This window comes from Arachis ipaensis, chromosome B9 (assembly GCF_059453495.1).
Source record: "Arachis ipaensis isolate K30076 ecotype BB chromosome B9, ASM5945349v1, whole genome shotgun sequence".
NCBI classification, from domain to species: Eukaryota; Viridiplantae; Streptophyta; class Magnoliopsida; order Fabales; family Fabaceae; genus Arachis; species Arachis ipaensis.
In genome coordinates this window covers 16,299,402-16,326,964 of record NC_142444.1, presented here as the reverse complement: position 1 = coordinate 16,326,964, position 27,563 = coordinate 16,299,402, and the positions used below count along the sequence as shown (strand labels likewise).

At 36.1% G+C, this 27,563-nt stretch overlaps 1 protein-coding gene and 1 pseudogene across 2 annotated transcripts; both read left to right on the top strand.

The window, feature by feature from the left end:
- Nucleotides 1-16,675: 16,675 nt before the first annotated feature.
- Nucleotides 16,676-18,779, top strand: LOC148543867 (zinc finger BED domain-containing protein RICESLEEPER 2-like; annotated as a pseudogene).
- A 3,634-nt stretch (nucleotides 18,780-22,413) lies between these two features.
- On the top strand, nucleotides 22,414-27,556 carry LOC107609459 (ATPase family AAA domain-containing protein At1g05910). Of its 2 annotated transcripts, none has more exons than XM_088500244.1 (9): nucleotides 22,414-23,152; nucleotides 23,844-23,989; nucleotides 24,116-24,181; nucleotides 24,305-24,554; nucleotides 24,900-25,160; nucleotides 25,493-25,545; nucleotides 25,959-26,004; nucleotides 26,470-26,562; nucleotides 26,807-27,556. In XM_088500244.1, the coding sequence occupies exons 1-5, from the start codon at nucleotides 22,846-22,848 to the stop codon at nucleotides 25,091-25,093; spliced, it is 963 nt and encodes a 320-aa protein (XP_088356370.1). In that variant the 5' UTR covers nucleotides 22,414-22,845; the 3' UTR covers nucleotides 25,094-25,160; nucleotides 25,493-25,545; nucleotides 25,959-26,004; nucleotides 26,470-26,562; nucleotides 26,807-27,556. The 2 variants fall into 2 exon arrangements, with proteins under 2 accessions (XP_088356370.1, XP_088356371.1); XM_088500245.1 differs by having other exon boundaries at nucleotides 22,454-23,152; nucleotides 26,918-27,055.
- Nucleotides 27,557-27,563: the final 7 nt, after the last annotated feature.

Sequence of the window (27,563 nt, the reverse complement as noted above, 5' to 3'; positions counted from 1 at the left end):
AAGCAACATCATTCAAAGGGAGTTTCTAAAACCTTACTCAAACTCATTTCCTTTTGATTATTGCTTAAATCATGTTTGTCATCAAGGGGGAGATTGTTGAGTTAAGAAATTAACTAAATTAATTAGTGATGACAAACATTATTTTTGGCAAAATAAATAATTAGAGTTGTTTAATTAATAAGTGTATGTTGCTAATTATTTATGTTATGTTGCAGGCCATAATTAAATTTAAGCAGCCCAAGTTGAATGAATGACAAAACAAGGCTAATGGGCTGAATGGTAAGTATGAATAAATAAAGCCCAAGTCATTCATCTCAAACAAATTCATCAAAGAAGCATAGCAAGACACCATGGGCTAAAGAGAGAAGAACCCGATCCAAGCTCAATTGTTTCTCATTTTCCCACCATTTTGCTCAACCAAAAGCAACGTTCCTCTTCCTTCTAATCAAGTCACATCAAGATTTCAGAAAAAGCAAGAAAGAGAAAAAGAAGAAAAGCTTCTTCCATAAGCCATTAACCAAAGAAGCAAGAGAGAGAAAGTTGAAGCTTGAAGCACAGAAGCTAAAACAGAAATCCCAAGCTAAATCAAGCTTAAGAAAGGTAATCCATCTCATCTTGCATGCATCAAGATCCTCATCCCTTCTTCCCAACTCTCTGCACTACCCGAAAATGGCTTTGAAGGAAAAGTTGGTCTCTGCCCTATTCTGCTTCACATCTACGGTCACAAGTGATACTTGGGGACCAAGTAGTTTTTCAATGGCTAAGATCAAGTTGACCACAAGAAGAGTTCTATTGTTACTGTTTTGTGGCTTTCGGTCAAGTTGGAAAAGTCAGAAGCAAAGGTTCTACTTTGATGCTTGAGAAGAAAAAGTAAGCTTGTGGGTTGGTGAAGCTCAAGGCTCAAGGTGTTGACCTTGAAAGAAGAACTCAACCACATGCAAGGAGATATAAGAAGTTTGCTGTTCATTCAGAAACTAAGGAGAGAAAACCAGTGAATAGAGGTTATTGTTCTGAGAGAGCTCTTTGAAGAAGTTCAACTAACTGGACAGTGTAACCTAATCAAAGGTGCATTCCGCCAGTATGAAGAACTGAATCAGAGGCTTGCTAATCTGGTTTTTCGCATAGCACAGAGGCTGTTGATGAAGTCAATCTCCTTCATGTTTTACTGATTGTAATGTACTTTTCTAAGCTTATCTTTCTGTAATTTCTTGAGAGAAAAGGCATTGTGAGAAAGCTTGAGAAAAAGCCATGAGTGGAAAAAGGCTGAGAGATACACTTGAGAGAAAAGCCTAGAGTTATTTTCTGATTTCTTTAGGTTGTTTAAGTGTCTTGTATCTAGTATCTGAATGGTATCCCTTTCTTAGTTGGGTTAGCACTAAGAGGTATAGTTAGGTATTAGCATAGCCAATGTCAAGTTAGGTTAGAACTTGAGTGTGAAAGGATTGGGTCAATCCTGTGTTATTGGTGTATGTAATACTGTTTACTATAGTGAAATTCTTCCACAGTTGTGGAGGAGACTGGATGTAGGTTGCATAGCACAAGGCAACCGAACCAGGATACATGCTGGTGTTAGCTTTTCTCTTCTCTTCTGTGTTCTGTTTTCTGATATTCATGAGACAAAAATAAATTGTCTCATAAATTTCCGCTGCTAAGTTAAAACAGAATCAGAATTGCAAATCTGTTTTAAAAGGGTAACAACAGTAATTAAAAGGAAGGCATAGATTCAACCCCCCCTTCTCTAAGCCTACCACAACCTTCAATTGGTATCAAGAGCTAAGGTCTCAAGAATCAAGCTTAACCGCTTGGAGCAAAGATCCAATGGCGAACAATCTGGGCACAACCACAATTGCCTACACCCTCACTGAAGGCCAGTCAAACAACCGGCCACCTTTCTTTAACGGAAAGAACTATTCCTACTGGAAAGAAAGGATAAGGATCTTCATCCAATCCATTGACTACAACTTATGGAAGATCGTTGTGAGTGGCCCCAAGATCCCAACAAAAACAAGTGCTGATGGAGTGGTGACTCCGAAAGAAGAAGCTGAATGGAATGAAGATGACAAGAAGAAGATAGAGCTGAACGCTAAAGCAATCAACCTTCTTCACTGTGCTATCAGCTTTGAAGAGTACCGGAAGGTGTCTAGATGCAAGACAGCCAAAGAAATCTGGGAAAAACTCCAGGTTACACACGAAGGCACTAAACAAGTCAAAGAAACGAGGATTGATATGCTGCGAAAAGAGTATGAGATGTTTAGCATGAAGGATGGAGAAAGCATTGATGAAGCATTTGAGAGATTCTCAATCATAATCAACAACCTTGATGCTATGGGTACAAACTATGCAGAACAAACCTTAGTGAGAAAACTCCTTAGAAGCCTCACAAAAGAGTGGGAAAACACTGCCACTGTCCTAACCGAGAGTAACAATATAAGTCCCATAACCTATGATGAGCTGAGAGGAAAATTCCTTGCCTATGAAGCCACACACACAAACACAGACTCAAAGAAAAAGGGAATAGCCCTCAAGTCACAAATAGAACCAAAAGAGAATGAGTCTAGTGATGGTATTTCAGATGACGAACTTTTGTTTTTTGCTAGGAAATTTAGAAGGATGATGAAAAGCAAGAGCAAATACAAGGGTTCAAGTTCAAAGGAGCAAAAGATGGACTTGAGCAAGGTGACATGCCATCATTGCAAGGAGGCTGGACACTTCAAGTCAAACTGTCCAAAGCTCAAAAAGGAGGACAAAGGCAAGAGGGAAAGGAAGAGAGTACTCATGGCAGCTTGGGAGGATCTTGAGAATGACTCAAATGAAGAAGAAGAATCTGAAGGAGATGACAAAGACTGCTTCATGGCTGGAAACAACAATCTTGATGAGGTAAACTATTATGATTTGACCATTGAGGACTTGCATGTTATTATTGATGATCTCACTTTAAACACATCAAAACTGCTTGATAAATACAATGAATGCAGATCTGAAAGAAATGTGTTAAGAGCTGAAAATGAATTTTTAAAAGAAAAAGTGAAGGAAACTGAATGTGCTTTGGACATCATTGAAGAAAACAGATTTCTAAAATCTGAACTTGAAAAATTAAAAGAAAAGCATATTGTGGATCCTTCACATGAGTTAATTGCTGAAAATAAAAGATTAAATGATATGGTTAAAAGGCTGAATAGTGACTTAGCAAAATTTGCTCAAGGTTCTAGTAACTTGGACAAATTACTTGCAAGTCAAAGACCATTGTTTGAAAAATCTGGTTTAGGCTACATAGCCAAGGAAGATGCATCTTCTAATATTTCCTCTATAAAGTTTGTGGCTTCTTCATCAAATACCAAAACCATACCAAACAAATCTGGTATTGAAAATGCTCAAACAATTGAAGAAAAATTTGATGAAGTATACACAAGTGAAACTGACCCTTCACCAAAAACTGAACCGAGTTCAAACCGGCCAGGTTTGGGTTACATTTCAAAAAATGAGGCTGCCTTCAAGAAACCAACTTTTTACAACAAAACCTCATTCTCGAAAGGCAAAAATTTTCAAAAAAATTCTGGTGAAAATGCCTTTGCAAAGAGGAATAACTTTACTAAAAATCAGTTTGTCAAAAGAAATGCATCTCCTCCAAGAACCAGAAAATTTCAAAGCTTTAATCATTTCAAGCAATATAACTCACATCAGTTTCAGCAACACACACCAGAAAATCATTGTGTTAATTGCAAGAAATTTGGTCACTCATATGCACAATGCTTCATTGAAAAGAGAGTTGTAGGAAACAAAGTCTACAATGTTGTTTGTGATTTCAATGCACTTGGGCAACCAAGATGGATTAACTTCAAAGGATCCAAATTAATTTGGATACCTAAGGCTACTTGAAACTCATCATGCAGATTTGCCTAGCATCCAAGAACAAAAAGGACATGTGGTACATGGATAGTGGATGTTCAAGGCACATGACTGGAAGGTCAACCTACTTCATCAAACTAAATAAGTATGATGGAGGTTTTGTGACCTTTGGAGATGATGGTAAAGGTAAAATCATTGCTGTTGGAAAAGTAGGTAATGAGCAATCTACTTTCATTGATGATGTACTTTTAGTATGTGGTTTAAAGCACAATCTTTTAAGTATAAGTCAGCTGTGTGATTTGGGATATTTAGTTGTTTTCAAAAGACTTGAATCCTGTGTTGTCAATGAAAAGACAAATGAAGTGATGTTTGTTGCCAAGCGTTTCAATAATATGTATGGACTTACTCTTGATGAACTAAAGAATCAAAATGTAGCTTGTCTTCACTCTAAAGAATCTGAAAAGTGGTTATGGCACAAGAGATTGGGCCATGCAAGTATGTTTCAAATAAACAAACTTGTAAAGAAAGAATTAGTAAGAGGTCTTCCTTTGATAAAGTTTGACAAAGACATCACTTGTGATGCTTGCCAAATGGGAAAACAAACAAAAAGTTCTTTTAAACCAAAGGAAGACATCTCTACTAAAAGACCACTTGAGTTGCTACACATTGATTTATTTGGTCCAACAAGAACTCAAAGCCTAGGTGGTAAACATTATGGTTTAGTAATTGTGGATGACTACACTAGGTTTGGTTGGGTTTTATTTCTTGCACACAAAAATGAAGCCTTTTCGGCCTTTGAACCTTTTTGCAAGAAAATTCAAAATGAAAAGGATTTGAAAATCTCTTCTATAAGGAGTGATCATGGAACTGAATTTGAAAATAATTTGTTTGAATCCTTTTGTGAGGAATTTGGAATATCTCACAACTTCTCTTGTCCAAGAACACCACAACAAAATGGTGTTGTGGAAAGAAGAAATAGAAGCATACAAGAGATGACAAGAGCTATGCTTTGTGAGAGCAATGTTCCAAAATTCCTTTGGGCTGAAGCGGTTAACACAGCTTGCCACATTTTAAATAGAACAATCATAAGGAAATTTTTTGAAGAAAACCCCTTATGAACTTTGGAAAGGCTACCCACCAAACTTAGATTACTTGCACATCTTTGGATGCAAATGTTTTGTTTTAAATAACAAAGAAAATTTGGGAAAATTTGATCCAAAGGCTTATGAGTGTTTGTTTGTAGGATATTCCACAACTAGTAAAGCATATAGGGTTTATCATCAAGATGCTAGAATTATTGAAGAGTCCATACATGTTACATTCTGTGATACTAACTTGGTGCAAAGCATTTTGGAAGATGTTGATGCAGGAAATCAAGCTCAAAAGGAGGATGAGACTGCTCAGAATCATGGAAAAGAGAATTCTGGACAAGCTGAACCAGAAACAGCAAATGATGAAAATTCAAGAGACAATTCCATTTTGTCTCATGAATCTGAAGGAAATTCTGCAGACAGCAGCACACAGAATCCCTTGGTGACTGAATCTGCCTCCAAGTCCACCAGACCTCGTGAATGGAGATTCTTGAAGAATTATCCTGAGGAATTTGTCATTGGGGACGTCTCTCATGGAGTCCAAACAAGGTCCTCCACTAGAAAGGCAAATGAAGGTTTAAACATTGCCCTTCTTTCACAAATAAAGCCTCAAAATGTCAAGGAAGCACTTATTGACCCTTCTTGGGTTAAAGCTATGGAGGATGAGCTTCTTGAGTTTGAAAAGAACCAAGTGTGGACGTTGGTTCCAAGGCCAAGTGGAAAGAAAGTGACCGGCACCAAGTGGATATTCCGGAACAAGTTGGGAGAAGATGGTAGCATTGCAAGGAACAAGGCAAGGCTGGTGGCACAAGGATATGACCAAGAAGAAGGAATCGACTTTGATGAATCCTTTGCCCCTGTTGCCCGAATGGAAGCCATAAGACTTCTCTTAGCTTATGCTGCATTTTGTGGTTTTAAATTATACCAAATGGATGTGAAATGTGCATTTTTGAATGGAGTGATAGATAGAGAAGTGTATGTGGAGCAGCCTCCTGGTTTTGAAAATAAAGAGCATTTTGATCATGTTTTCAAACTATCTAAAACTCTCTATGGTTTAAGACAAGCTCCTAGAGCTTGGTATGAGAGACTTAGCTCTTTTCTTTTAAAAAATGGTTTTCAAAGAGGCACCACTGATACAACTCTATTTATCAAGAATTCTAATGATTCTTTTATCCTAGTCCAAATATATGTTGATGACATTATTTTTGGATCAGCCAATGAATCCCTTTGTTCTGAATTTGGAAAACTCATGACAAGTGAATTTGACATGAGTATGATGGGTGAACTTAATTTCTTCCTTGGGCTGCAAATTAAACAAACTGAAAAAGGTATTTTCATTCATCAAGAGAAGTATGCCAAGGAATTAGTTAAGAAATTTGGTATGGAAAATGCCAAACCCATGGGAACTCCCATGCATCCTAATTCTAAATTAGATAAGGGAGAAACTGAGAAAGATGTTGATGAGACTAGGTATAGAGGAATGATTGGCTCTCTTATGTACTTAACTTCCTCTAGACCCGATATTGTGCAAAGTGTTGGATTGTGTTCTAGGTTCCAATCCAAACCAAAAGAGTCACATCTTTCGGCTGTTAAAAGGATCATTAGATATGTTCATGGCACATCCAATTTTGGTCTTTGGTATCCTAAGATTGATGTTTTTTCTGCAGTTGGTTATTGTGATGCAGATTTTGCTGGTGATAGAGTTGATAGAAGGAGCACTTCTGGTTTATGTTGCTTCCTTGGGAAGTCCTTAAATGTATGGTCAAGTAAGAAGCAACCAACAGTGGCTCTTTCCACTGCAGAGGCTGAGTATATAGCTGCTTCTTCTTGTTGTTCTCAGCTTTTATGGTTAAAAACACAGCTTGCTGATTACAAATTAAAGGCTGAAAATATTCCCCTGCTGTGTGATAATATGAGTGCCATTAATATTTCCAAAAATCCAGTTTTGCACTCTAGGACTAAACATATTGAAGTGAAATTTCACTCAATAAGAGAACATGTGCAAAAGGGGGATATTAGTATTCAATTTATTAAATCAGAGGAGCAATTAGCAGATATTTTTACAAAACCATTAGCTGAGGATAGATTCTGCATGCTTAGGACTTGTTTAGGAATTTTGAGTTATGAGTCCTTGTTTGAAAAATGCTAATGTATTTGCTGGAGCTTTTTGTCTCATAAACAGGTATGAGACAATTCTGGGCAGGTGATGAACGTTTCCCTCATGTCAACGTGTTCTGGGCTTGCTTCAAGTGAAAAATTGATCTGGACCAACCTCAATTCGGATCTGGGTTGTCCTATATGTTTCATTAAATCTAAATCACCTCAAGGCCCAAATATGAATGTTACAATCTTGTGTGTTAGTTTTTTGATGACTTATGTGTTTCATGAAAAGTTTTCAATAAAGGTTTTGTGGCCCAAAAGTTTTTCAAGAGGATCTAATTTTGGCCCAAAAGGGTGTTTCAGGTTAATATTGTTGTTTTAAAAATTTTAAAATTATTTTTTAAAATCAAATAAAATCTTTTTGAATGAGGTCATGTCTTTTCAAGTCTTTTCAAATGGTGATGCAGTTGCATGATTTTGAAAAATTGCTTTTTGGGTACGGTTACCAACACTCCCTCTCTTCCCTCCATAACTCCTTCTCCATCACTTCGGTTTTCACCACTACCCTTACTGCTCTCTCTTCTTCTTAAATTGAAACTAACCAAATGAGGAAGAAAACCATTGCAAAAAGGGCTCCTCGAGAGAAGGTTTTCAAGCTACCCACAAAGCCATCCACTCGCTCTCAAGACCACACCTTTACCCCTTCTCCTTCTCCTCCTACCTCTCCTCATCGCTGTGACCCCATGGCTCGGACCAAAAACACTCCCAGGTTTCCTGCCTCTGCCAAGCCGACGCCACCACCAAAGGCCACACCTTCCAAGCCTGGCTCCTCAAAACCAAGTTCAGCAAAGCCTGGCTCCTCCAAAGGCAAACGTCAGGCGACTGAGGAACCCATACCCGAACCAACACAACCAAAATCCAGGTCGGTTCCAATGCGATCTCAACGAGGTAACACTCAAGTCCCTCTCCAGAATGTTAAAGAACCAGACATTGGACCTTTTGATCACAAAGCTCACTTTTTGACTTCTCATTCGAACTATAACCCTTATAGATTCAAATCTGCCATGAACAATGATTTTTTTGAGAAGGTTATCCAGTATCGTACCCTTTGTCCCTCTTTTCTCGCTGATTTGCCATCTTTGAAAAGAAAAGGTTTTCCTTTTGTTGATAACTTGATTTTTCTGGACTGGAATCACCTTTTTGATATCAAAAAACCTGTTTATCCCTTGTTGGTTAAAGAGTTTTATGCAAACATGACTTATCATGAGGGCACGGCTCATTCGTATGTCAAGGGTCGAGATATCGTTTTAAACAATGAGACCATCAGTGATGCCTTGAAGTATACTGATGTTGGGCCCTGTGCCTACACGTCAGTTAAGTGGGATGAAGGAGTTGGTGTCTCTTACAATGATGCCCTGGCTAGTATTTGTGAACATATCTCCTTGATAAATGGTATTACACCCACACACAAAGCCCTAGGATATGAACGTGCTCAGTTGCACCGCATGGTCAACCACATTATACTTCCTCAAAGTGGTTCATATCAAAGGGTTTCATACACTGACACTCTTGTTTTATATGCCATTCTCACCAAAACTGAAATTTCATTTGCATATTTGATGGTAAGATACATGTTTGATTCTGTTAGAAGTGAAAAGGACAAAGCTCTACCTTATGGCATGTTTCTAACTTGTATTTTTGAGTATTTTGGTGTTGACTTGACCAATGAGAAATATGAGAATAGACATTCATACCTAAAGGGGGGTGGTTCAGTGAAACAGAACAAAGGACCCACTCGATCTGAACGAGTCGTCCTAGATGATGAAGATGAGGAGTTTGTCCCTGAGGATTCTACTGCTCCTTCCACTGAGGGTACTTCCATTTCCACTGGGAAGAAATCCACTCTGCTGAATGTGGTCAGGGATGTTGCTCAAGAGTTTGTCTCTCAATCGAACCACTTGATTGAATTGAGCAAAGAGAAAAGGAAGCTGGCTAGCAAGCATGAGAACTTCCTGAAGAAGTCAAGGGATAGGGTGGCTGTACTGATGACCTTCATTGATAACCTTCAAAATGATGAAGATGCTGCCACTGATGTTGAAGAGGATGCTGTTTCGGAAGGGAATGGTTCTGATGCCTAGGATTTGTCTCATAAAATCTGCTGACGCTGCTCATTTTGTCTCATAAACTCTGTTTTATTTTGCTACTGTTTAATATACCTTTGTTGTCTTGGATAACTGTAATAACTTTGATTGCTGATGCACTTTTAGCTATTTATTCAGCTATTTTGGCTATGCACTAACCTTTCTTGCAGGTTTTATGGTGCTGTTTTTGTTGTCCTCCCTTGATGACAAAAGGGGGAGTAATAGCTCTGATTGATTCTGATTAATTCAGTTGAATGATGCCTGCTAATTTTTCTGATATGTTGATGCTGATAATTCTCCTCTGAACTTTGTTTCGGATTAGAACTGAACTCTGTTCTTGCAAATTAATTTTGTTTTACAACTTGCCTTGGCTGTTGTCATGATAAGAATTACTGGGCTGAATATGTGTTGCTGGTTATATAGAATCTCTTTGTCAAGTTACATCTTGAATAGCTCCTTTTAAGCTTAATGTAAACAGGAACAAAAGGATCGAGCATAGATTCAGGGGGAGCTACTGTTGAAAAGGAAAGGGGGAGCAACACATTAGCAAGCAACATCATTCAAAGGGAGTTTCTAAAACCTTACTCAAACTCATTTCCTTTTGATTATTGCTTAAATCATGTTTGTCATCAAGGGGGAGATTGTTGAGTTAAGAAATTAACTAAATTAATTAGTGATGACAAACATTATTTTTGGCAAAATAAATAATTAGAGTTGTTTAATTAATAAGTGTATGTTGCTAATTATTTATGTTATGTTGCAGGCCATAATTAAATTTAAGCAGCCCAAGTTGAATGAATGACAAAACAAGGCTAATGGGCTGAATGGTAAGTATGAATAAATAAAGCCCAAGTCATTCATCTCAAACAAATTCATCAAAGAAGCATAGCAAGACACCATGGGCTAAAGAGAGAAGAACCCGATCCAAGCTCAATTGTTTCTCATTTTCCCACCATTTTGCTCAACCAAAAGCAACGTTCCTCTTCCTTCTAATCAAGTCACATCAAGATTTCAGAAAAAGCAAGAAAGAGAAAAAGAAGAAAAGCTTCTTCCATAAGCCATTAACCAAAGAAGCAAGAGAGAGAAAGTTGAAGCTTGAAGCACAGAAGCTAAAACAGAAATCCCAAGCTAAATCAAGCTTAAGAAAGGTAATCCATCTCATCTTGCATGCATCAAGATCCTCATCCCTTCTTCCCAACTCTCTGCACTACCCGAAAATGGCTTTGAAGGAAAAGTTGGTCTCTGCCCTATTCTGCTTCACATCTACGGTCACAAGTGATACTTGGGGACCAAGTAGTTTTTCAATGGCTAAGATCAAGTTGACCACAAGAAGAGTTCTATTGTTACTGTTTTGTGGCTTTCGGTCAAGTTGGAAAAGTCAGAAGCAAAGGTTCTACTTTGATGCTTGAGAAGAAAAGGTAAGCTTGTGGGTTGGTGAAGCTCAAGGCTCAAGGTGTTGACCTTGAAAGAAGAACTCAACCACATGCAAGGAGATATAAGAAGTTTGCTGTTCATTCAGAAACTAAGGAGAGAAAACCAGTGAATAGAGGTTATTGTTCTGAGAGAGCTCTTTGAAGAAGTTCAACTAACTGGACAGTGTAACCTAATCAAAGGTGCATTCCGCCAGTATGAAGAACTGAATCAGAGGCTTGCTAATCTGGTTTTTCGCATAGCACAGAGGCTGTTGATGAAGTCAATCTCCTTCATGTTTTACTGATTGTAATGTACTTTTCTAAGCTTATCTTTCTGTAATTTCTTGAGAGAAAAGGCATTGTGAGAAAGCTTGAGAAAAAGCCATGAGTGGAAAAAGGCTGAGAGATACACTTGAGAGAAAAGCCTAGAGTTATTTTCTGATTTCTTTAGGTTGTTTAAGTGTCTTGTATCTAGTATCTGAATGGTATCCCTTTCTTAGTTGGGTTAGCACTAAGAGGTATAGTTAGGTATTAGCATAGCCAATGTCAAGTTAGGTTAGAACTTGAGTGTGAAAGGATTGGGTCAATCCTGTGTTATTGGTGTATGTAATACTGTTTACTATAGTGAAATTCTTCCACAGTTGTGGAGGAGACTGGATGTAGGTTGCATAGCACAAGGCAACCGAACCAGGATACATGCTGGTGTTAGCTTTTCTCTTCTCTGCTGTGTTCTGTTTTCTGATATTCATGAGACAAAAATAAATTGTCTCATAAATTTCCGCTGCTAAGTTAAAACAGAATCAGAATTGCAAATCTGTTTTAAAAGGGTAACAACAGTAATTAAAAGGAAGGCATAGATTCAACCCCCCCTTCTCTAAGCCTACCACAACCTTCACATTCGACTACGAATCTTCTTTATCTGCTCAGTAGTTTCAACTATCATCTTAGGCCCTAGTAAGCTTCTTTCTCCAGTTTCATACCAACATAGCAAGGATTGACATTTCCTGCCATACAAAGCCTCATACGGAACCATTCCAATGCTCGCATGGTAGCTATTGTTATAAGCAAACTTCACTAATGGCATATACCGATTCCAGCTCGCCGAATGGTCCAAAATACAAGCCCTTAGCATATCCTCCAAGGCCTGAATAGTTCTCTCTGATTGACCATCTGTCTGAGGGTGATATGCAGTACTTAAACTTAACTGAGTCCCAAATGCACGCTGAAAGGCTCCCCAGAACCTTAATGTTAAACGAGGATCCCTGTCAGATATAATGGTAGAAGGCACACCATGCAATCTGAATAGCATCACAACCAGTCCGGATCCTAGACAAACCTGTCACAAAATCTATTACGATACTCTCCCATTTCCATTATGGAATCTCTAAGGGCTGAAGGGTTCCTGATGGTTTCTGATGTTCGATTTTAACCTTTTGACACATTAAACATTTAGATACATGCATTGCCACATCATTCTTCATCCCTGGCCACCAGAACATCGCTTTCAGATCCTGATACATTTTGGTGCTTCCTGGATGAATTGAAAACCCGCTCTTATGAGCTTCTGCCAAGATACTTTGCCATAAATCTCCGACATCTGGCATAATAATCCGGTTTTTGAACCTCCATAAACCATCCTTACCTTCTGACACTCTCCTCTGTCTTCCCTGTTCAATTGCCGGTAATACCATACGTAATGCTTCACCATCTTGATGAGCCTTCAGAAGTTCTGATTTAAAATCACTTGAAATTTGCAACTGACTCAAACACAGAATTCCGGATTCTTCCCTAACTCCTAGTTTCAAACCTTGAAATGCCTTTAATAACTCTTCTTTCCGTAGCATCATCCAAGCTGCATATAAAGACTTCCGACTTAAGGCGTCTGCCACAACGTTCGCTTTTCCAGGATGGTAATTCAATTCAAAATCATAATCCTTCAGAAGCTCAATTCACCTCCTCTGACACATATTCAACTCTTTCTACTCAAATAGATACTTCAAACTCTTATGGTCTGAGAAAACGTGGAACTTAACGCCATAGAGATAATGCCTCCAGATTTTCAGAGCAAACACAACAGCAGCAAGTTCTAAATCATGAGTCGGATAGTTCATCTCATGCGGCATTAATTGCCATGAGGCGTATGCTACAACATTTCGGTGCTGCATCGGAACGCACCCCAAACCCTTTAATGATGCATCACAGTACACTTCAAACGGTTCACTTGGTTCAGACAATACCAACACGGGTGCAGTGGCCAACCTTTGCTTCAATGCTTGAAAACTCTCTTCACACTCTAAAGTCCAGATAAAAGGTGTATCCTTCCTAGTCAACTTAGTTAAAGGTAAGGCAAGTTGTGAAAATCCCTTAATGAATCTCCGATAATACCCCGCCAAACCTAAGAAACTCCTGATCTCTGTCACTGAAGTTGGTCGCTCCCAATTCATCATTGCTTCTACCTTAGCAGGATCCACAGCTATTCCCTGCTTACTCACCACGTGACCGAGAAACTTCACCTCACTCTTCCAGAACTCTCATTTAGATAACTTAGCATATAACTTCCTGTCACTTAGAATTTGCAGCACAGTTCACAAGTGATCAGCATGCTCCTCCTCAGTCTTAGAGTAAACAAGAATATCATCAATGAAGACAATGACAAACTTGTCCAGGTACGGCCGAAAAATCCTGTTCATATAATCCATGAATACTGTCGGAGCATTGGTTAATCCGAAAGACATTACTGTATACTCATAATGACTATAACGTGTTCTGAAAGCAGTTTTCGGAATTTCTTCATCTCTAACCCTTATCTGATGATACCTGATCGTAAATCAATCTTAGAAAACACACCGGCACCCTGTAAATGATCCATTAGGTCGTCGATTCTAAGTAGCGGATATTTATTCTTCACAGTGATCTTATTCAATTGCCAATAATCGACACACAAGCGCATACTTCCGTCCTTCTTCTTTACTAGTAACACTAGCACTACCCACGGAGAAACACTTGATCGGATAAAATGCTTACCCAACAGATCTTCCAACTAAGCTTTTAGTTCAAACATTTCTAAAGGTAACATCCTGTAAGGAGTAATTGAAATCAGACTGGCTCCAGGCACCAACTCAATCGCGAATTCAACCTCCCGGTTAGGTGAAAATTCATTAATATTATCCGGAAACACGTTTGGAAATTCACATACAACCGGAATCTGCTCTAAACTCTGATCATCACCTGATACTCCCGTAGTTAATAACATAATACCCTGACATTCAGTTCCAGAACAATTTACTATCATAGAGTTCAAATAGTAACTGTTCACCACAACCGGCGCTTCCGACCTTTCCGGCATAAACTGTATTGACTTTTCAGAACAATCAAGCAAAACATGATTCTTGGATAACCAATTCAATCCCAAGATGAGATCAAGACCAGTTATCAGTAAACAAATCAAATCATGCACAAATTCACGCTGTTGTACTCGAAATGGAACTTGTGGACATCCTAACCTAGTCACCATAGCTTCATGAGTAGCGTTATGCACTTTCAAATCATAACCTAAAACCACCATCGGTAGAAATGTAGAGCTCGACGCGGTAGATGCGTGGACGCAAACGGTGCGGCGATCGGAGCTCGGACGGAGAAGTTACGGCGTTTTGAATTACCGTAAGGGTCTTCGGCAAGCTTCTCTTCTCCTTCTCCCCTATTTGTTTCAGCGCTGTATATTGCTGAATTGGGAAAGATGAGAAGGTTGGGTTCATTTTAATTGCTGGGCCGGTTAGGCCCATGGGCCCGGTTGGACCCATGGGCCCGGTTCAACTGGTTCGGCCCGTTCGGTCTAATCTTGGGCCGTTTTCTTCGAAATTAGTGTCAAAATTCTCGTTTCGATGAGCTTTATCCTAATTTAATATAATATTCACATTTCCAATTCTCTTTATTAAAAACTAATTTATCGACTAATTATTTACTAATTTAACGGGGTTTACACTACAAATTTGTTATAGAGAATGAGTTTTATGCATATCTTTTGCATAATTATTTAAACAACATTAGAAAATCGTTGCTTGATAAAAAAAATTATTGTAACGGTTATAAAACCATTCTTTAAAATAGTCAAAGAGAATGATTTTATTTTGTTGCTTTAAAATAATAAAAAATTAAACTTCAACAACAACACTATAAAAACCCTTTTTAAGACCTTTTAATAGAATAGTTTTAAAGTGTAGCAAATTTTGCCAATAATTTTTATATGTACTATAAATTAAGTATTCTTAGGAAATGGTTTTTGTGCGTATCTTTTGTATAATTATTTTAATAACATTATAAAATTGTTGCTTAATAAAAAATCATTGTAACGGTTATAAAATCGTTCTTTAAAATAGTTAAAGATAATGATTTTATTTTGTTGCTATAAAATAATGAAAAATTAAACTTCAATAGTAATACTGTAAAAAATTATTGTCTAAAACCATCAAAGAGAACTGTTTTAAGGCATTACAAATTTTGACGTTGTTAAAGCCCATATTTATTGTAGTGGCAGCATATTCTGTCTTTGATCCATATAACTAGTTCTTTTGTCGACTTTCGACTATAAAAATCTTAGCTTAAATTCTCTTAATTTATTCTTTAGTTGCCCAATACTTGTGTGATAGATGTTATCAGGGAATGTCTTCACTAGGGAAAGAATAATCAGGTCCTTAAACGACCATGCAATAAGATTCCAAATGAAAGGTTGGGATGACTGTCGTACAATAATTGTTGGAAATGCTAGTTTTGACCCAAATATAAATGTATTTGCAGATCTCACTCAGATCACCTGGTCTTCTTCTCAGCCTCCATAGAAATACAGCAATCGATGCCATAAGAACCACAACTCCACTGGACACTGCGGGTGGTCCGCTTCCTGAAGCATCAACAATCTTTTCATTTTAAACGAGAAATTTGATTCGTTGTTGCTCCATAGTTGCTTCTTGCCGCCGTTCCAAAGTTCGAGTCCCAATTCATTTAAACACTACACAAGTGTTTCTTCCCCATGTTCTAACCGTACTTCTCTTGAAATATTTTATGGATGTCTTTCTCGACGGAAGCGAAGAAGCTCCAACTTTGTTGGCATGTTTTGTGCCGTTGATGAAGGACGACAAGAATCGATCTCCACTGACTCCTTTTTTTATATATAATTTTCAAAAGCTTCTCAATGTAATTGGATTATTATTATTATTGTTATTATTGAAGAGTTTCAAAAGGAATTCAATGAAATCTGTTGAGGAAATTTCAAATTTAAAATTGATGATTAGAGATCCGTTAATTCAGTTTTCGTTCAAACTCAAAATTAATTTGCTTTCTCTCCACCTGAGGTGGGGGAAGGAGGAGAAGTGGGTGGTGTTGTGGAATGAAGTGGAGGAGGAACCGGCAGTGACGAAGTGAAAAAGGATGTTCTCAAGACAGTGCTAGATAGGGGTGAAAATAGGCTAGGCGGCCTGCCAGGGGCCTGCAGCCTAGCTTGTGTTTGGCCTGGCCTGATAGAAAATAGGCTTAGGCTACTAAAAAAGCCTATATTCTTTAAAAGGCCAGGCCTAGGCTTTTGAAATAGCCTGTTGGGCCTGTCAGGCCGGTCTGAGCCTGCAAATAGCCAAATACATATATAAAGTTTTATTATACTAGTAAAAATACTTTTAAAAAGATTTGAACTTAATTTTTCTATCATATTAAAATACCTTTATCCACTAAGCCATTTGTCTCTTTAATTATATATGTGTATTTTTATTTTCTTAATATCTTTAATCTTTGATATTGGAATATCAAAAGTCAATCAAATAAAATAATTCTAAAAACTTTTCCTCCACATTAATAAAAAAACAAGCATACACACGGTCATTTTCTCTTCCCTTCTCCACTCTTCACGCTCTTCTACCAGACTACCATCCTCTTCATCTTCTCTTCCTTTGACTGTACGTACTTCTTCTTCTTTCTCATGTCATTAATTTTTATTTTATTATTTTTTATTTTTCATCAATTAGGATTTTATTCTGTCAAAAAAATCATAAGATAATGTCTGTTAATTTTTGTTTAGGCATTACAATAGCCTTTAGAAATGGCTGAATCTATAACTCCGAGTTATCCGTTGGCCAATTCTATTTCTTTAAATGGAGAAGAAATTAATCAGTCAGTACCAACAACAGATACTGGCATTGCTCCATTACAAACACCAACAACTACATCAGCACCAACACAGACAACAACTATTACAAATCAATCAGTCACGGATGAAAATGCTAGTAATGAAACCGTTATTACAAAAAAAAGAAAGAAAACTTCACCAATTTGAAAAGATTTTGATCAAGTTGAAAGTTCTGAAGGTACAAAAGCTATTTGCAAGTATTGCAAATCTATGTTTTCTTACGCAGGAAAAGGAGCTAGTACTTCACATTCTCATGGAGGCATTCTAGTAGTTGCTTACAAAGGAGATTGCATATTGCTGCACAAAAGAAGCAACCATTGATTCCATTTCAACCTTCCAATTCAAGTGTTAATCCCTTTGCAACACTAGGTGTAAGATATTCTCAAGAGAAGATAAGACAAATAATTGCTACAGCAATTATGGTTCATGAGGATCCTTTCAGGATTGTTGAGGATGAAGTTTGGATGTGGGGCTTTCAATACGCTAATTCTGAATTTCATAAAGTTTCCCGCAAAACTACTTGAAGTGATTGCTTGGCAATATATGAGGCAGAAAAGAAACAATTGAAGGCTTTGTTACAAAGTGTTAGAAAGATAAGTTTGACAACTAATATGTGGAGATCAAGCCATCAAATTGTTGAATATATGGTTATCACAGGTCACTTTATTGATGCGGGGTGGAATCTTCAAAAAAAAGGTTTTGAGTTTTGTTTAGGTACCTACTCCTAGACGTGACATCGATGTTGGGGATGGTATTTTCAAGTGTTTGAAGACTTGGAGAATTGAAAACAAAGTCTTCTCAGTATCTGTTGACAATGCTTCCTATAATGATTCATGTCTAAGGGCTTTTAAGGATACTATTTCAGATAACAACTCATTACCTATTGGTGGTAGTTTGTTTCATGTTAGGTACTGTGCACACATTCTGAATTTGTTGGTATAAGATGGGTTAGGTAAAATTAAAAGTATTATTCACAAAGTTTGTGAGAGTGTTAAGTACGTCAATTTTAATGATTCAAGATTTAAAATATTTGTTGAGATTGCTGAGAACAACCGTTTGAAGGAGAAAAAACTCATCATTGATTGTCCCACAAGATGGAATTCTACTTACAACATGTTATCTGTAGCTTTAAAATTTAAATCTTTGTTTCCTGTGTATAAGGAAAGAGAACCCCACTACAGTTACAAACCATCATCAGAGGATTAGAGGAAAGTTGAGAAGATTTACAAACTTTTAAAAGTTTTTAATCTTGCTACTCATGCCATTTCTGGTAGTGAGTATCCTATTGTAAATTTGTACCTTCCTGAAGTTTGGAGAGTAAAACAAGTAATTGATGATGCTATTGAGGATAGAGATTCCTTCATGAGAGAAATGGCAACCTCAATGAAAGAAAAATTTGACAAATATTGGGAAGAATGCAATATGGTAATGTCTCTAGCTTGTGTTTTGGATCCTAGATGCAAATTACATGTTATTAAATTCTGTTTTCCTTTAATTTACAAACACGAGCATGTGGCTGCTGAAAATGTTGAAAAAGTGAAGAATATATTACAAAAAATGTATGATGAATATGCTGAAATGTGTCATAGTGAGACAATAATAAGTGGAGTTTAACACTAATAGTCTAATTGCTTCTTCTAATGTGGTTAGTTCTGAAATCAGTGGAATTGATGAAATGTTGAATATGGTTCGGGAAAAGGAAGCCATTCATCCAACAAAATCAGAATTAGAAGTTTATCTTGATGAGAGTGCTTACATTCCTGAAGGCAATTCTAAATCTTTTAGTGCTTTGGAGTGGTGGAAAAATAATAGCCTAAAGTTCAAGGTTTTATCTAAAATAGCAGCGGATCCTGTCTTTAGTGCTGGAGGAAGAGTTATTGATGAATATCCTTCTCGACTAAATCAAGAGTCCATTGAAGCTTTCATTTGTGGAGGAGATTGGCTTCGGAACAAGTATGGTTTGAAGAAAAAACCAAAGACAAAAATCAACTTTCGAATATTTCTCTTTTTTGACTAAGTATCCATGTTATAGAAAGTATTTCTCTTTATAAATGTGAGAATATTAATATTGGTATGATGTGAGTAGTTAAAATAATAAAATTAAATTTTCATGATATATAAATGAGGTATCATATAAGGTGGATACTACAATGAAGATTTTATAATTGTCTTTATGTGAATATATTTTTTTTTTGACCTTTGGATAATGGATTGTATGGTTACATTTTGATATTTATAAAAGTGTTGTTTTTGTTTAAAGTGTGGCTAAATAAATAAACCACACTTTTAACCAAAGTATCTTCATGAGAAGATATTCTTGCCATCTTCATTGTAGTATCCACCATCATATAATTTATATTAAGATTATGACCACAATTTTATTTTGAATATTCTCTTTTGTACTAATAAAAAAAGTATTTGTTGCATTTATATTATTTAAAAATCTAATGATATGTGTATGTTTGCTTTTTTTTTTCAAGGTGTTGGAACAGAAAGATTAAATCACTTTCAAGCTTGGGGGGTTAATCGATTAATTGTCCAACATTCCCTTTACTTTGTTTTGATTTAAGTAGTTATTAGCTTTTATTTGATGTTATGTTTAGTTGGTTTGTTACAACTCTTGATATTGATGAAGTTTTTTATTTTGATATATTACATATTTTAGAAGTAGCCAAGTGAGAATATATTCATATATATTATTTTTTTAATCAATGATAGTTATTTATCGATATTTTATTTTTATTTTGTATCAATATTGTCCATAAATTTATTATTTTATATTTTATAATTTTAAAATTAAATTATATCTTAAATTTAATTATTATTAAAAAAAAAACAGGCTTATTGATAGGCTTCAGACCAGGTCAACTTTAACAACAAGTCAGACTCAGTACTCATTAAAAAGCTTATAACAGGCTATAAGCTAGATTTAGGCCAATATACTCTATTACAGACCTAATCTTTTAAGAGTAAAACCTAATCTGGACTGACATGTTTCCATTCCTAATGCTAAAGGATGGAGAGGACGACCACTATGGAAACTAGAAGTTGTTGGCGTCAACAGGCACCGAGAGCACTTGTCTTCTTCAGTTTTTTTAATTAATTAAATTAATATTATAAATTTATCCCTATAATTTTTTATAATTTTAAATTATATCTAGTGTTTAGAGGTCATGAATATATTTTTTTCATCATAGAAAGTTCCATGTTATCATAAGTAAACTGACCAAAGACATAACATGTCCTCTAGTTCAACACGCAAACTAAACTCTCAACATATGTTCCAACGTTTAAATTGTCCTTTTAATTCACCAAAATGTATCTCACCAAATAACATTCTCGTCTATTTGATCATCAGCCGAAATGTCCATAATTGGACGGGAAACAAAAGCATGCTTAATTATCTTAAGATTGTTTAAGCCTACAATAAAACTCAACATAGTATAAACTGATCTCTCCTCAATGACACCATTATAAGTCTTAACTAAGTCCTTGGTACAATGGCATGAATCCTAATTCCTTGGAATTTAAAATGATTCAAAAGATTCCAAGATCAGAACAATACATTTTGAGCAACATTCAAAGAGAAACTGGCATTAGATAATAGAAACCTACGACTAAATTTTTATAGTGGTTTTTGAGATTAACTTTTATTATTTTAGTCCCTTAAATTTAAAATTTATTATATTAGTCATCAAGATCGAGCTCCAGACATGATATTAGTTTTTGGATCTTTTTTAGTATTAAGTCAATGAACAAATTACTGAACTATTTCTGACTTGTCACGTTAAATGGTTAAATAACATTATTTCATTTTGACGCTTAAACAAGACAAAAACATGGTCGTTTTAGATAATAAAAGAAGATAAAATGGTTTGTACATTATATAAACTCTTTTTTTTTTCTTTTTCTTTTCATTTTTGTTTTGTTTAAGCGCTAAAACGAAATGATACCGTTTAGTCCTGTGTTCAACTTAGTAAGTCATAGCCAGCTCAACACTTCATTTGTTGACTCAATGCTAGAAAGAGTTTAAGAATCAATATAGTACTTAAAGTTGGATCTCATATACTAGTATAGTAAATTTTGAATTTAAGAAATAAAAAAAGTGAAAACCATGAATCTAAAATGACCACATTAAAAATTTAGTCAAAAACCTACTCCAACATCGTCTCTGAGGTGGATACATCATTTGAGCACCCCTTTCCCTCCCTCTCCACCCCAGCGTAGAGGGAACCTCTTAAACGAGTTGACACATTTTGAAATTCTAACCAAATTTGGCAACACGACTAAGCAAATCAAACATCTCAGCCGTTTGGACCTCAAAAATTACGGAAATGATATAGAAATTAAAAGAAAAGAATTTGAGGAAAACAAACAAGAGAATAAAAGAAGAAAAAAAAAAGTTGTTTTAGAGAGAAATGAGAATGGTGCCAAGACTAAGAACTCGTTGTGGAAGTGATTACAGTGCATTAATGAAACATGCCATTATGCCAATATGTAATTGTAGGAGAGCATCACAAGTTTGGGTATTGTCCATGTGTTTCAATTTTAAATATTTCAAAGACACAGTATTCACATATTTTTGAGTAAGGTTAAAAAATTAATTTTTTCTAGTCAACATCAGTCAATTCTTTTAAAATTTATTTTGTTTATATAAGATTCTAAACTACATGTTATAAATCATCTTAAATTATAAATTATAAATCTAAACCTTAATATTAGTTAATGTTGGTTAATTAAAAAAGTTTCCTATATCTTTTTCTATATTTTCATGTCATACAAACACTAAATGTTCATTTAATTAAGAATGGATTTATTGGTCTCACATTTGCATGCATACACAGAGAGCAAAGATGGCTGAAACATCAAAATGCATCGTTATCCACAAACTCGGGCAGAACTTTTTTCTTACACCACCTATAACACCATTAAGAGCGGTTGTGCCATTGCAACACTGTCCTCCTACTACGTGACACCCCTGTTTAAGCTCCTCCAGCTTCAAATGCCGATTGGCATGAGTGCAGGCATGAAACGTATTTGTCAATTAAGCCATTAACGTGATTGAAGTTTTCTAGTTTTGTTGTTCATGTAGTATTATTCTCATAGTTGAAAATTTTGTCTTCATCCATATTTTGTATTTTAAAAGTTATAATATAATAAAAGATAAAATATAATTTTTGTCTCTAAAATTGAGTAAAAAATTTTTGGTGTTTGCTACGGTACGATCATAAATTAATACGTACCGATACGTTTAAAATGTGGACAAATAACAATTAAACAAGTGGAATTTATTTTCCACGTCAGCATTTAATTTTTTCTTTTTTAAATATATAATATATCACCACTTTTACTAAAATACCCTTTTAATTAAATAAAAATAAAAAATAAATTTTATTTAATTTTAATGAAAAGACTTAAACATCCTTCCTTTATTTGATTAGACAAAAATACTCTTTTAACTTAATCAAATTTTAGAATTTAATTAATTCTAATTTTATAATTTTAAATAATTAGAACAACAAAACAAAAACATATTAAAAAAACAAAAAATTAAAATTGTTCTTCATTTAAACATATTAAAAAAACAAAAAACTAAAATTGTTCTTCTACTGAGTTCAAGAACCTTCTCGTTCACACCTCTCTTTAAAGGTTTCTGTCTTCTTCATCTTCTTCTCTCCTCTTCCTATCTGCTGAGATGTCCTAGCCAATTACCTAACCCAGTAACCTTAACTCCAACGACAGCTAAATGCGAACCCATCCCTCCCATCACCCTCGAGCTCCTCCTTCCTCTCTCCGTCATCGATCTCACTCCCTCACCTCCGTCCATCTCCCACCGACGTCGCCGAAACGAGCTTCGAAGCCACCGTCGTTATCGTGCGGCTCTGTTCCATCATCGTGCAGCTACTGTTTCAGCTTTGAAAGCACCGTCACACAGCTCGGTTCCATCGTCGCGGGGCTCGCCTCCTTTTTCCGTCGTGCAGCTCTGTTCCATCGTCGCTGGCGCTATCTCTGTTCCTTTTTCCTTCACGTGGAACACACTCATAAGAGCCTATGCTAGAACCGCAGACCAAAAACACAAGTCCATGGAACTTTATAAAACAATGTTAATGATGGAACGAGAACAACAAAGTGCAGCGGTTATTCCTAATAATTACACATACCGTTTTGTATTAAAGGCATGTGCTTACTTGTTCTCTCTTTCTGAAGGGAAACAGGTGAATGCTCATGTATTGAAACTTGGGTTTGAATCGGATACTCATATTTGGAACAGTTTGATTCATTTTTATGCAACTTGTGGGTTTCTAGACTTGGCACACAAGGTGTTCGAGAAAATGTCCGAAAGAAGTGAGGTTTCATGGAACATCATGATTGACTCTTATGCAAGTGCTGGTGAGTATGACACTGCATTGAGAATGTTCTGTGAGATGCAGAGGATTCATGATCCTGACGGTTACACCATGCAAAGTGTGATTAGTTCCTGTGCTGGATTGGGTGCTTTGTCTTTGGGTTTGTGGGCTCATGCTTATGTCTTGAAAAGGAGTGACAAGAACATGATTGGTGATGTTTTGGTTAACACTAGCTTGTGTGATTCCCTTAAGTAAACAAATTACATGACTCCTAAACGATTCTTAGGTTAACATACTTGTGGATGCTTCAGTATGCCAGATTTGTTACTAGGTCTATGCAATTCTCAAAACATTTTTTTCTTAACCTTTTGGCCTGTTCTTGGTCTGATTGATGTCTTAAACTTCTAATGACATTGTTGTAGAATGATCCTAAAGTCCTTAATGGGTTTTGTTTTATTAACCAAGCTCTGAATGCTATCTAAAATACACCAACCAAAATATCTATAAATTGTTTTAAATTGATATAACTGATGTGAGTATGTGACGAATAAGCATTGCAAGTAGGACAAGTGCAACTAATATGTTCTAAATTCATGAATTCTTGGCTTCACTTGGGCCATTGTCATATTTAATTGAACACATAAAGCTTCTCTCTCTGGCTCTCTGATTTTGTCTCTTCTGTTTCTGTGGCGGGATATTATATGACAAGCGATATAATCTCTTCCATTATCCAGTCTCAGACGAAGATGCTCCTAACTATCACTCAATTATCCAGAACCCGATGGACATGGTAACCATGTTACAGCGTGTTGATAATGGCTGGTATATTACACGTTCTGCATTCCTGCAGGACATTGATCTTATTGTTTCCATTGCAAAGGTATGCATCTTGTGGCCTTTAACTTGGCTGGGTCCTATCCAATGTCCATTCTTGTGATGTGACATAGTTGAAAATGATTGAGAGTGCTTTATTATCTGAAATTGATCCTTTTTATTTTCCCCACAGGTTTACAATGGAGAGGATTACAACGGTGCTTGGATTGTGAGTAGAGCTTGTCAGCTCCGTGATGTGGTATAAATGAACTTCCTTTTATGATTAGTTTTGAGCTGGAGTTTTGTGCTGATGACCAGTGTCTATAAATGTTCAGTTGTGGACTCACCTTGCTTCTTTTTTTCTCCTCTTTACATTTGTCAGGTGCATGAGATGATCTCACAGATGGATCCAGCATTAGTTGCATACTGTGACAAGATTGCTGCCCAAGGTGGCCCGGTTCATTTGTCTAATGAATTAAGGGGGTCTACATTCCCTGCTACTCCCGTTGTACAACTGGGAACTGCCACTAGATTGAGTGCTCAACTTCGTAATGTCGAACCAGAGGTTAGTGTGGATCAGAGCTATGAAGCATTGAAGCACACTAAGAAGAGTTCTGATGTTGCACGTGGAGGTATGGATAGATTCATTTACAGTATGCTTGTTATTTATGTTCCAATGTAAAATTAATAAATTATAATATCTGGAACTCATTCAAATTGTACCTAATATTAATGGTGTTTTAGCCATCATGAGTGGACCTGAGGCATGATAATCATGAATGTTACATCAGTGACGAATCTGTAGAACTTCTGGATTCCATTTACTCCCTTTTAGTATTTGGTTACCACTTCTGTATGCATGCGTATAAATACGCTGGGTTCCGTGTTGCTTGGTTGCAAATTATCAATTGATCGTTCACTGTTTTCCTTTAATCAAATACTGATTATATGAAGTTTTCAAAATTGGGTTTAAATAGCAAAAGATAAGTCAGGACAAGAGCCTTTACCATCCAAGAGTCAAACCCAATCAACTTATGGGAATTTGCATGGAACGGATACAAATAAAAGTGTTCATGGTAGCAGTCTTGAAGACACCACGATATCAGATACTGAACTTTCAACAAGATTGCAGTCTATTAAGCAGCTTTTTGTTGAGCGCAGCGACGGTTAGAGCATTCCACAGCTCAAAAGGCTCATTTCACGAATGATGAAGAGGGTTTCCCAAACCAAACTTGATTGTAAGACCTCAGCTTTGAGTTTTTTATTAAACTTTGTTGAGGATGATCCAAATTTTTAAATTACTGTGAAGAAGGGAAAGGTTCCAAGTTGAAGGTCGTAATACACAAATCAAACTAAATAAATTTATTTACAGGCATTCTTTTCCTCAAATCCAGAGTAACATAGCTATAGGAAACCACAAGATGTAGCTATAGGATGCTAGGATTAAATGTCTATGGTAATTACATGCCAAACTCTGCTGGCATGGATAAATTTTACAAGTTGGCATTTTTTAAGATATCTTTGTTGTTTAGATATTGACATTGATGTTTAGACAATTTTTTGTTGAAAGGTAACCTCGTGTAAGCTATGGCGGCAAGTGGGAGAATCTTTCAAACCTCCTAAGTAAGAACCAACGTCCCATATCTTGTCTTGATTGTGTTCATGGCTCATTGAAGAGTCTCCTCAAATGGACAAGTTATAGTACTTTGTATCTCTGTGTTATTAGATTTCAAATCTGTGATATGCATTCTTTCTAATTTTCTAAGTAATGTCATGGTAATGGTAGTGTGTATTGGTTATGATGATGAGACCAATTAACTGTTTCCATGTATTATGAATGGTTTCTCGATTTCCTTATGCATGGGAAAGTATACTTTTCAAGCTATTATTTTCATTATATAATAAGTGGTATTTTTTTGGTTGTTTTAGGGGGTTGGAGGGTATGTGTGGGGAGAAGGGCTGCCAAATTTTGACAGCTTTTTGGATGAATTAATTGCTTATGACTGATTATAATGTTCTGTTTTTAACACATGCAGGACATGTACCACAGTTTCATGGACTTTCCGTGGGTTTTATGAGAAGGTGGTTTTAGATTAATGTTAGACTTCATCTTTTGAAAAAAAAATTCTTTTATAAAATAAATTCTGTTTTCAAATTGTTGAAATGTCTATGCATGCTTAGTGTTTCTTTGAAGCCTCTGTTTAGGCTATTTGTGTGGACATTACTATTATTAACATTTGGTTTATTTTAGATAATGTCACTTTCCTGGAAATTTTCATGTTAGCATACCGTATGATCTGTAAGATGTCAAGATGATGAGTGTTCAAGTTATGGCTTTATTAGAGAAAATTTTGGCTCTTAAGTAGTGGCATTGTCCAAATTTATATATAATCTATTTAATACCTTAGACATATATGCTTATTTTGTTATTAGCTATTCCATTTTCAAGATTTCTGAAAGATTTACCAGAAAATGTGCATATAAATGTAGGCATGCTCTTTTTCAAATGTGTTATTCGTTTTTAATATTTCTGATGTACTACTGCAGGCACTTCTTGATTATGAAAGACATAAGATAAAAGGTGGTGAGCTGAGTGTTCCAATTCCTTCACAACCAGAGCCTATGAATATCGAAAATCAGGTAAGATGTAATTTCTGTGTTTGATTTGATAGCATATGCAATAATATCTACTATATATAAAAGGAATTGGGTGAAGTTAGTGTCCAATTTTTTTCCCAATTTAACCCTTAACTCCCATACCAAGTAATTATGCAATTTTTCTTTCAAAAAGTAACTTCCAAAAAAGTTAAAGCTCTGTGCCTGCTCCACCACTAGTACAAGAAACATTTATTGATGGAAATTTTTGCTTTGTTGACTTCAATAGATGATTGATGGCACCTTTTTCATCAAGTTTGCTGACATAAGATGGGGGAACTATTGGAAAATTATATTGCTGAAATTTTAGGGGCTTTAACATGGTGCAATTCTAATTTAGATTGTCTCAAGTGGCTGGTGGAGCTGTTAATCTGAAGGAAAAAGACAGTGCCGAGTTCCCTTCTATGCTTGGCCAAGATGATTCCCCACTTGGTTCAAATTCTGTTGTAATAACAAATGCTTCAATACGTGATGTACAGTTAGAGTCTGCTCATGTTCAGTTTTCTAATTCTAGTGATGCTCAGACTTTACTTGAAAAGGAAGAAAAAAATACTAATTCTAATATCCTTCCTACGAGTGTTGATAGAACTGAAGAATCACCTTCAGCTCAAGCTCTGATAAACGACGATGCAAAAGAATGGAACTCACCGGCAAGATATCCTACGGAAATGAAGAGGGAAAAGAGGAAAGCCAAGAGCAGACCATATTGGATACAATTAGTATGTTGCTCATCAGTGGATCTTCAGAGAAGGCAAAAAACTGCCATATGATGGTTATGGTTATAGTTATTTTCATGCTATTTGGGGTCTTGTCTGCTTCTAGAGTTGAGATACATATTTTGATCATGCGTGAACTGGGTAGCCTCCTAGAAGTTTGGTTGTATATTTGAAGCATGTTCAGTTGCCATTACTGTTTATGTTATTTTAATGTATCATTATCATGGCTTTGGTGCCTTGTTATATATTGAAAATTAAGAAAACGTTGTG